The sequence below is a fragment of the Prunus dulcis genome, chromosome 2 (genome assembly GCF_902201215.1).
Source record: "Prunus dulcis chromosome 2, ALMONDv2, whole genome shotgun sequence".
Classification (NCBI taxonomy): Eukaryota; Viridiplantae; Streptophyta; class Magnoliopsida; order Rosales; family Rosaceae; genus Prunus; species Prunus dulcis.
The window spans coordinates 11602300-11613161 of record NC_047651.1 but is presented as its reverse complement, the minus strand read 5'-3'; the positions used below and the strand labels follow the sequence as shown (position 1 = coordinate 11613161).

The 10862-nt window shown below is 39.6% G+C and overlaps 3 protein-coding genes across 3 annotated transcripts; all 3 read right to left on the bottom strand.

Moving 5' to 3' along the window:
• Positions 1-526: 526 nt before the first annotated feature.
• LOC117618127 (T-complex protein 1 subunit gamma-like) lies at positions 527-2082 on the bottom strand. Its single transcript, XM_034347745.1, has 5 exons — positions 1825-2082; positions 1610-1735; positions 1283-1387; positions 1043-1146; positions 527-644 (listed from the first exon to the last, which is right to left on the bottom strand). Exons 1-5 carry the CDS (start codon positions 2080-2082, stop codon positions 527-529), a joined length of 711 nt encoding a protein of 236 aa, XP_034203636.1.
• Positions 2083-3700: 1618 nt separating this feature from the next.
• On the bottom strand, positions 3701-6129 carry LOC117619590. Its single transcript, XM_034349581.1, has 7 exons — positions 6018-6129; positions 5793-5942; positions 5518-5706; positions 4343-5400; positions 4094-4179; positions 3890-3985; positions 3701-3769 (listed from the first exon to the last, which is right to left on the bottom strand). Exons 1-5 carry the CDS (start codon positions 6108-6110, stop codon positions 4116-4118), a joined length of 1554 nt encoding a protein of 517 aa, XP_034205472.1. The 5' UTR covers positions 6111-6129; the 3' UTR covers positions 3701-3769; positions 3890-3985; positions 4094-4115.
• Positions 6130-6144: 15 nt separating this feature from the next.
• LOC117618126 lies at positions 6145-6782 on the bottom strand. The gene is made up of 2 exons (XM_034347744.1): positions 6211-6782; positions 6145-6154 (listed from the first exon to the last, which is right to left on the bottom strand). Exons 1-2 carry the CDS (start codon positions 6780-6782, stop codon positions 6145-6147), a joined length of 582 nt encoding a protein of 193 aa, XP_034203635.1.
• Positions 6783-10862: the final 4080 nt, after the last annotated feature.

The following is a 10862-nucleotide window of genomic DNA, read 5'->3' as shown; positions in this document are numbered from 1 at the left end:
CTGAATATGGGAGAGAGAAGATCAATTCTGACTCTCCCTAAGTGGATAAAATAGATGCTCAATATGAATCCTTTCCTCCACAAGTTTGTGTACAGTGCCGTACGTTGTGTGTTTTAGGTGCCACACTGGCTTATTAAAATTGAAGCCTGGCCATGACAAATTTATGTTTTCTTACTTTTAGAAAATTACATATTTGTGTCAATAACTAAGTTTCGACTGTTAACAATCATTCAGAAGAATGGTAGAAATAAGCTCCACTGTGCCAATCCACGAAGTTCAACAAATAGATTGTGTTCTATACACAGATGACATGTCAAACTAACATTATCATTCTCCAATTAGAAGACTTCTCTTCTTTCCCACCCCTCGCGGATTGAGAAACAATGAAGAGGGACAACACATAGACTACCAAGTGAAGGTGACATTACAAACGTACAAAATATCCTCATGAAACTTATAATGCTCATTTTTTTCTTCTTTAAAGCAAAACTTCATTCAACCTGAGAAAACCACGTGCTCTCGATAATCACTCCGGAATTATTTGCTCATTATCTGCATCGCCTTTTCTCTCAACTTGACGCTTCGAACGAGCTTTGCCACCAGGAGGCTGCTTCTTCTTCATCCCACTCACAATGTCATCGATTCTGAGAAGTAGGCAAGCAGCTTATATGGCCGTTTTCAAAGTCTGGGCCTTCACGTTGTAGGCATCCCATATCTGACATCATAATTGCTATAAATTCACCGCCTTACCAACAAAATTAATCCTATTTTCCAATTTAGTAATAACCACGACAACAGCACTTCCGCTCACATGAGTGCTGTCGAAATATATTGGGAGACGCTCTAAACTACAACTACTACTGAAGCAAATCGACAATATGAACCAGAATATTGACTCTGATGCCATATCAATAAAGGGACATATAATGGATACATTTCACACCAATACTACATTAAAAGTACTATTTCAGAGCTTTCAGCAAATATAAATCAGCCAACAAATTTGAATATTGAGATAGTGAAGGAAATAAAAGAGAGCAACAATAGTAAGCCAAAAAGATATCCACCTATCTTTTTCTCTTTCACACCAGTTATCACACCAGTGCTACCATCAATGCCAAGCCATGATTTTTCACCATTTGCATGCTATGGAAAAAAAATTGTGGTTAGGATCTAAATGATGCATCATATTCTGACCAAAATAATAATGATGCAGCAGAACGTATATAGAAATGACAAATCATAACAAAACTGAACAAAGGCATACAAAACAGAGTCAAACCTTTCCCTGCAGCGCCGTCATTGTTCTAATCACATTCACCCCGCAATTCGGAGCCAAAGTACGTGGTATACGCTCAAAAGCTATAGCAGCAGCTTCATACGGCCACTGTTTTACCATAAAAACAGGTGTAGCCATAAAACTCCAAAAAAATGCATGTAAAGTGAAACCACAACTAATTCTTAAGCTAAAGTATGTCAAGGAGCATGTGAATTGAAGTGACAGCCAGTTTATTCACATAATTTAGATTTCTACTTCCACAAGGACTTATTCTTGGACGAGTTTTACACAAGAAAGACCAAACTTTTGGATGAGGAAAGGAGCTTTAACCTTTTCTATACCTTCCACAGATGAACTCTTTTGCTTCAATGTAGCAGATACAGTTAACCGTGTAGCACCACCACCAGGACCAAGTTTCGGATTCTTGAGGATGTTTCTTGCTACAGACATGGCATCCTATGACCAGATATAAGGGAGTAAAGAAGACATTTCAGCATAATATATTTATTATACGTAATGGGGACAAAGAAGTAAAACCATTATACCTGCAAATTCCTTTCCACTTCATTGAACTGATCCTTACTAGGACCTCTCAAGAGTACAGTACATGCTTTAGGCTCTTTGCAATCAACAATGAATGCAAAAAACTCATCACCAATTGTCTTAACCTCAAATATCCCAGCGCCTGTACCAACATCAGACTGTTGCAATTGATGTGGTCTGTTAACAATTACAGCCCCACAAGCCTTGGCAATTCGGTTATTATCTGTTATCCGCAACCCCCTCATTCCGAACCCCGCCATGTCCGTCCGGATCGGATTTAAAAAATGCAAATACAAAACAACACTTACACCAAACTAAACTAAACTAAACTACACAGTCGACAATGCACTGTCGTCTCATGTTTACAGGTCCATGACATAGCCACCGAATATATCCGTTCAACTGTCACGAAAATGAACACCCTAATATATGGCCAAATGAGAGTCGAATATTTCGCTATAGTGGGAATAAAATAATGGGAAAAGCTACAATGTGGGTGGCCACACAAAATTGCATTTCGCTGCAACGTGTGCCAAATTATGGATTTACAGGAATTTCTTAAGCACAGAATGTCAACAATTAGTTCTAACAAAGGAAAGTGAATACAGCCCTTCTACCATGGAAGACAAGTACAGTTGAATTCCGTTACATAAATAACACCCTGCAACCTACTACAAAAGCACCCCACTTTATCGCGTGGTGAGCAAAATGTCAAAAATTGTGCCATGTTACGCAAAAACTGCTTAGGCAGTTTCAAGATTCACAATACGACAAAACAGCCTGCAACTTCTTTCACATCCATGTACAGAATCTGAGATGTCAATATGGGTATGAAGCTGGAAGGACCCCCTGCAGAAGGAGGACATATGTGCCACTTCAGCATTCATATAAAGGGAAAATGAGATGTCGTAAGACATGTTCAATTTGAAGAAGTAATTGTTTGAACCTTTCATAAAGAACATGAAACAAGTTTTGGATTACACACAGTCGGAGTTTAGAACATATGACATACGTAAATCAGATGCCAGTTGCGAAACATTGACATTAGCATCTATAGTGTTCAAATCCCCAATACCCTAAACTTTGAAGAACAAAAGTAGCAATTTTTAGTAATCACAGTTGGACAAGTTCCCAACATAATGTAAGTTCTCTTAAATGAACACTGACATCACAGGGAATACGTACGACGTAACTACAATGAAGTAAATAACAATGCAATTCCAAAGGCAGTAGTTAACAATAAAGCAGCAATGAGGTCAGATTAGGACTTTTACCTCATACATAGGCCTCCCCCCTCAAAGCCTCGATTGCAAGCTTCAATCGGTAGTAGCCAAACTTCGATGGGTCAATGGTATGTAAAGGAATGCCGGCACTAAGGTACTCAATAAATTTGACTGTCATAATGCCACATGAAGTACTGTCCACCCGAGCAGTGGAGAAGTTAGAAGTGCACCTATTGATAACATCCGAGTATAGTGATTTAAAAGAACACAGCTTACCCATCAGTTTGTTGAGGAACATCGGAAATTCTGCAAATTGTGAATGGGTTAAAGTTTGACATGTCAGTCCCCTTTCTCTTCCCGCTTCAACCTCCGATTTCTCATAAAACCTCATTTCATGCAGCACCTTTGCAAGCGTATGGGTAATAGGCTCCATGAATCGGACAAGCATACTGTTGGAGGTAAAATCAGAATACGAGTCATAGACAGTGACAGTATGTCGCACAAAGTCGACTTCTACTGCTACCCAATGGGACTGTCGAACATTATACGGGAGATAGACCTTGCGCACTTTCGTCCATGCTTGCGCATACCCATGTTGCCATGACCCATTGACAAAGTGGTGTACATTTTTGAGGTAGTTAGGGGGAGGGTGAGCGGTGCTTGCAGCAGATTGTTTCCTCGTGACTCGTTTCCCACTTGGCATTGCAAACGGCTGTAAAAATTGCTGCAACCAAGTGTGACATACACGTTACATAAACCCAAACCAAAGCACCAAAAGGAGAGACCAACATGACTCCTACCAATGCAAGAACTGCAGTGACACAAAATATGGATACAAAATTACCTGCAGACAAAACTCGGCGGTTGTCCACTCCCTTCCAAATAGTTGCGGATGAGAGAGTTGTCTTTTGCGTATTAGAAACATGGCCATGTCAAGGTGCTGCTATTTCAGAACACAACAACCGCGTGAATATCACAAATTTGACACACATAGTCAATGTCATCAAATAAGAGATTGATCGAAATAAAGCCGGGTTCAAATTGTTACCCTCGAGCTCATCCATGCAGTTTCATCTAACAGTTTGTAAAAAAAAATCTGCCCCAACTTCAAATGGTTCGAGCTCCAGCTCCGCACTACAAAAACAACACTTGCAAAGGTAAATTAAAATATAATACACAAGTGGAACACCTTGTATAATATGACAATGACACACACATGTATAGTATAGCTGTGTATAAATTGTTTGCATACATCAAAAAACAAGTAAAATGGTTTTGCCAAGATACAAATCCTAACCTGATGTCAGTTTTCCAAGCCCTGCAAAGTTGTATGATAGCCTTCACATCGTCCATGGCCACGGGTTTTGTTGGATCAAAACGGGGCTGAGGTGTCTGTGCATGCAAATCAGTAACCTTCCTCTTTTTCCTGGAGGGATCGGTGAATGGACTCAACAATGGTGTCGCAGCCCGCTTAAGTCTGCACCCTTTGCCTTCACCAGCTGGTTTCCGAACCGTGGCAGTAGCCTCGTTGTCCCCTTCATCCCCTTCATCACCAACCACAGTTATGTTACATTTCATGGGAGGCCTGACCTTGGATCCCACCCCCTCAATTTCTGTCTTCTTCCAATCCTGTAACAAATGTAACATTGTTTTACAAATAACTCTATACCCATTCCCATCTTCCGGAGTAGGAAGGAGGGCATCTTCAACACTAGGAAGCTTCACATCTTCAGCGGTAGGAACCTTGTGAGGTTGTTGGTCCACTTGCCTCTCAGGAACTGAAGTTTCAATTTCAGTGTCTATGACTTCCATGGCTGGGAAGGGTTCCACTCCATCAGCAGGGACTTCTGGTTCCCTTGGAGCCCCTTCTTGATCTGAGGCTGGAAAGTGTTCCACTCCATCACCACAGACTGGTGCTTCCATTTCACCCCGTTCTGTATGCATGCCTGGGAAGGGTTCTACTCCATCAGCTGGAACTTGAGTGTCCATTTTAGGTGCTGCTGTAGTCGGACTAGTAGGTTCATTTACGGGTGACAAATCATTCTGCCCTCCGTCATTCATCTGGGCAGTACAGACTTCCTCATGGGCTTCTCCACCATAATTTTTTTTTAACTCCTCCATCTCCAACTTCAAATAATGTTCGACTTCAGCAATTTTTAGGGTCAAATCCCGAATAGCCTTTTTATTTCTGTCACACTCGTTCTCATGCTTCAAACAGTTCTTCTGTACAATAGCTTCCAAGTCACGAACTCTGTTCCTAAGCCCCCGATTTGAACTACGTAGCTTAGCCAACTGATCCTTAGTGCTGCGTAATTGATGCTTCAAACTGCGAACGTCATTAACAGACCCTTTGGCCTGCATACAGTTATAATGCAACAGTTAGAAAGCTTACAAAAAACCAGGAAACTATTTCCACTTCATTCCTATCGTATTCGCTATATTTTCACAACATTGGAAAAAGATCATGCTCACCTTAGAAGAGGAGGGAAGGGTGGCTGTTTCCTCAACATCCGCGTCTTTTTCTTCACTAGAAGTGCCGGTTTTTTCTTCGGCCTCATCCCCAAATAATTCAACCATTGGTTCTTCGTTGTCATCATCACCCCAACTCCAGTAAGGTTGTTGCTTCTCAATATCTGTTGGCCGGAGAAGTTGCACATCAACCTCCAATTGAAACACAAAAAAAAAAAAAATCAGTTAACTTTGTACTTTTTCCTAATCATAACATCACTGATACAAACAGATCTAACCTCAAAGTTTTCAAAAACCTGACTCATAACCTCCCGAAAACGGGCCACCGTGTTGCTCCTCCAATGTAATATTCGAGGGATGTGCCTATTGTCTTCATGGACCGTGAAATGCAATGCTTCCAAAGCTGGGAACACTTCAAAGGCCCAAATCTGTTCACAACATTGAAACATCAATATATGTAAATGTATTTGCATCAAATAGTTAATTGCTGGATATGTGTTCACCTGAAGAGCGAAGCCAAACCCCCTTATGATGTACTCTCTTGGTCTACCACTTCGCATTCTTGTCTGCGTTCTCTTTCCACGTTGTTTGGGCATTTTTCTTTTTTGGGGCACTTTGACTCGTTGGTATTCAGCACAAACTGCCCTCAACAGTGAAGCATTTGTCATTGCATATGACACTGCGCCCCATGGATACTTGTCAAACTCCTCTAGGTCTTCAACCAACTTCAAATAGCGCATGTCAATAAGCACATGCTTTTCAGTACCCAATAGAACAAAATTGGCAAAATAGACCATTCCAAGCTTTAACGCATCCTCATCATCTGTGCACTCGATGAAGGCGGTGTGTAGGTCCAAAAGGGTGGCAGGTTTATTGGTGCTGAAGTATTTTCGCTTCAACGAGCAATTTTCATTTGTCGCCTTCGGAATGAAAGGGAGCTTTCCGAACCTTAGCCCCGTGATGAGGCAAAATTGTTGGGCTGTGAATTGTATCAACTTGTTACCCACAATGAATTTTATCCCGTTCACCTGTGTAACTGTCTTAGGATCAGCCTTCCTCATCAACAGGCCGTGGACAATTTGTGAATTCCACTTCAGGTCCTCTATCAGTAATAGATGACCAAAACAACTTCCCTCGAACCTCTGTAACTGCTGCGTATTGAACTTCGCCTTTATTGTTGTAATGGCGGTCCTTGTGTGTGAAAGGGCATATGGCTTTCCTTCGTACTTCTCATCCTCAGGAATCATAAGCTTTGCTTTACAAGCCATTCTCAAGTTCCCTGCACAACAACATCATACATATGGATCATTGGTTACCCATATTTCATACGTACATTACTCAAACTAATACTTTGAACCCATTTTGATATATGTATATACATTTGATAAAACCATAAATGTTTTTAAGCCTCTTTTCTACTCTCCAACTCTCTCCACACTCTCCTCTTATCTACATTCCCTTCTGCCAAATGTACATCCCATTCCATCAAAAAACCAAATACCACCCAAGTCTGAAAACAATTTCATCAACCACGGATCCACTTCATACAGGGTTTGGCCGAAATGGCTACAAGAATTACTCCAAATGCATCAATGCCTACTACAATATGCTCATATGCAATACAGTACCACACATGGAACATCAGTATTCACAGTTATGGACTCTGTGTGCAAACTAGACACGTCAAAATGTTACTGCAACTGCAACTGCTAAACCTAGATGGATGAACATGCAATTTCTAAACAGATACTGAAGCCCCATAAAATACCATTTTCAGACATATATCACAAGCTGCAAGCAAGGAATAACAACACAATTTAGCACGTTTTATACCACAGGGAACAGAAAATTTCCACGGCAACTAACTTTAGTATTTCAAAATCACATAATTAAACATTAACACTGGAAGGGTGCAAAATATGCTACTACGTGCTGAAACACCAATGATACCAACAAATTTACTGTGCATTATTACTCAACACCTAAGTCAGGGCCTACTGAGGTAATGGTGTGTTATAATCGAATAGCCCTTGGCACCAGGATAATTTCCCACACTAAATATGACTCATAAAATGGAAGTGAAAACAAGCATTGCCATAGAACCAATCCTATATGACAAATAGCAATTTGAGGCACTGCATCGTCCATACAGCAAAATCAATACACCAATACAAGTTTCATGGCAGCATGATCTACTTCACAGTTAAATTACATTATTATTGCAATATCTCTAATTACTAAACTTCACAACTTCAGTCACAGGTTAGTGAAATTATCCTTCTCAAATGATAACCATACAAAAACACAAACTAGTCAATAACAAATACAAAACCCACCTTAGAATAACTCCTTCTCTGCCCAGAACCGAATTCGAAATCCCAGCCACACCTACAGCAAATCGCGACTTTTGTCCTAACCGAGTCTCACAGGATTGAGAAGGAGGAGGACGTTCGTGAACAAAGTCCTAACCGAAACCAAAATTTAGGGTTTTTTTAGGCCCTGAAGGAGCAGAGAAGAAGAGAACGACGTCGATTCAAGACTCGAACTTAGAGGGAACTGAGACATCGTTTAAGGGAGACATCATTTCACGATTAAACCCTCTCTTTCACCGTCAAGAGCCCCCTCACCAAACCCTAAAATTCACTGCAGAGAGAGAACGACAGAGTGCTGCTTAGGTTTTCGTGACAGAGGGAGAAATAGAGTGGTGGTGGTCGATGGACACAGAAACGGCCGAGAAAGGAAGAGAACCGTGACTGAAAGCTGAGAAAGGGAGACAAGCCTGCGTTAGGTCGCCAATCAAAGGCCAATAACGGGTTGATACATGTGCTTTTATATGGAGGGCAGTTTGGTCATTTCACGTCCACAAGTGATTATTTGAGAACAGAATTTGTAAGCTGATTATTTCAGAATACCACTTTTAAAAAGTGATTATATCAGCTTATTTCCCAAGGTTTTTTCACAAAACCCATTGAAATTTAAAAAATTACACAAACACCCCATTAGGTCCTAAATTGTTTTCAGAAAACTCATTTTCATTGATTTTGTGTCTAAAGATTGATGATTTTATATTAAAAAATTCTTCAAATGTCAAAGTTAGCCTTTGATATTAGATTGCACATACATTCCTTGAGGTTTATTTTGTTATTTGCAAAAGTTTTTATGTATGAAATCATCAATTTTTAGATGAAGAATCAATGAAAGGGGGTTTGTGAAAACAAATTGAAATCTTGAAGGGTAATTTTTAAAACCTCAAGGAATTTTGGGTAAACATCGAAAACCTTAGGGAATATTAGTGTAAATAACTCGGACTTTGAAGGCATTGTGGACTTTAAACTAGGTCAAGTCCACTCCTCGTGGCCCCCTCTTAAGACTCAATGAGGTCTTCTCTTTGGTTTCATTAGTGGGAATATCTCTTCCACGTATAGAGGGATTTCAATATCAATAGTTTGCATTGTGTGATTGTTTGTTTGCCGACTTCTCAATTTGCAGTGATGTTTGCATCCTTTGCAAGTATCGGTGCTCTTATATAATACAAACTTGTGAGCAACGGGACATACACAAAACAACATGCAAGTGCAGCCTTATAACCCAACGGCTCATCGCTTCCTTTTCTTTCTCTTATTCTCTTATATTATATCTACAAATATTCATGCCTGCAAACATACTGAACGCATTTGCCAATTGGCCTCTTTCATGCATTATATTGTTATCAACACAATATTGTTTCTGAAGTTATATTAATACTAGCCTCTTCATGCACGTGTCAATTGGCCTTTTTATTTTCTGTTTTTTTATATTTTCATACCTTATTTTTGTTTGGGCCTAAATTTCAAGCGCCAGACCAGCTAACTATTAGCTCATGTCAAAAATAGTGGCTTGGGCTTTGTGTTACCAAAATCAGAAGTCACCCCAAATCATTTTAGAGGCCCAGACCTTTGTGAACAAATTGCAAGAAATAAACTTACATGTTAAAGATTAATTCCCATTAATGGTGATTTAATCTAGAAAAATCAATTTTTTATTGGTTTAAAAACTCAGCCCAGCTTCTAAACTCTCCAAAGGCTCAAAGTCTGATCATCACTGTTGATCACAAATCCAGAAATCAAGGCAGCAAATTTTTGGGAAGATCACTTTCTCTACAAAAGCCCATGTGACTCTAAAGTCAAGATTTCAACAGGGCAGAGGACGTGATGGGGGAGTTGGTAAAAGGTTTAATCGGAAAACCACTCCCTATAACCATTCAATGCCAGAAAAGAAGGCCAAGTTTCTTTCCTATGCTTGTAAGGGCTTTGCATCAGGGCAAGTAGGTTTTGCAAGAGATAAACAAGAGATAAGAGAGTTGGTTGACGTGAGATCAAAATTGATCATCATGAAGGCTGACTTTTGATGGGGGTTTTCTTTTGTTAGACTAAATCACTATCTCTTTTTTGCGCTGGAACAAGGAATCCTTTCAAATTTTCGTCCTCCAAATATTAAGGAATAAACCCTCATTTAGATTCTATACATATATGAGAGGATGTGAACATGATACAGACAGCCAAAAATTCAATCAAAACAAAAATTCTCAAGTCATACTAACAAACTCAAACAAGATCATACGATGTCAAAAGACCTTCAGACTTTGAAGCAATCAGGGGTCGACCAACTCCAAGCTGGGTTTTCAAGCCAAGTTAGGGTCAAGCAATTCTAAGTCGGGTTTTGACTCCAAGTTACCCAAGTTTAAATTGTCAGCCGAAGTCGTGAAGGTGGGACAAAGTCTTGAAGGTCAGATGGGGATTTGACTTATGGAACCAAAGGTCGACTTCTAGCAAGTAAGGCGTACAGTCAAGTCCAAATCGTAGATCCTCGTTAGAAATATTCCCTTAAAGCCAACTAATTATGTAATAGTTAGAGCTAAGGACATCTTTGATAAAAGACATATTATGTTATCAATGGGCAAGAAATGTTGTTTTATACATTAAATCATTCTATATTATCTTTCAATATGTAGAACAACCATAGTCTAAAGAATACACAAGTGGATATAAGAGTTATGTAATGAGATTGCATACATGAAGACTTCTCATCATCCCTAAATCCTGAATATGTTCCTGGTTATAGAAATATTGATTGGTACATATAGTATCGTCTCTATATATAGGGAATGTCAAGATCTTAAGTCATTAAGTGTGAATACACATCAATATGTGTTTAGCCAAGTAAATTTTCAATCTTGAACCCAGATGGGTTTTTGGCTTTGAACACAATTCCAACAAGCTACTGGAGACCAGCAATTTTTTTTCCTTCCCTGCTTCGCCAAAGAGCTCGAATGAGAGAAATCAATCGAAGAGAGAAGAGGTTAAAATCAA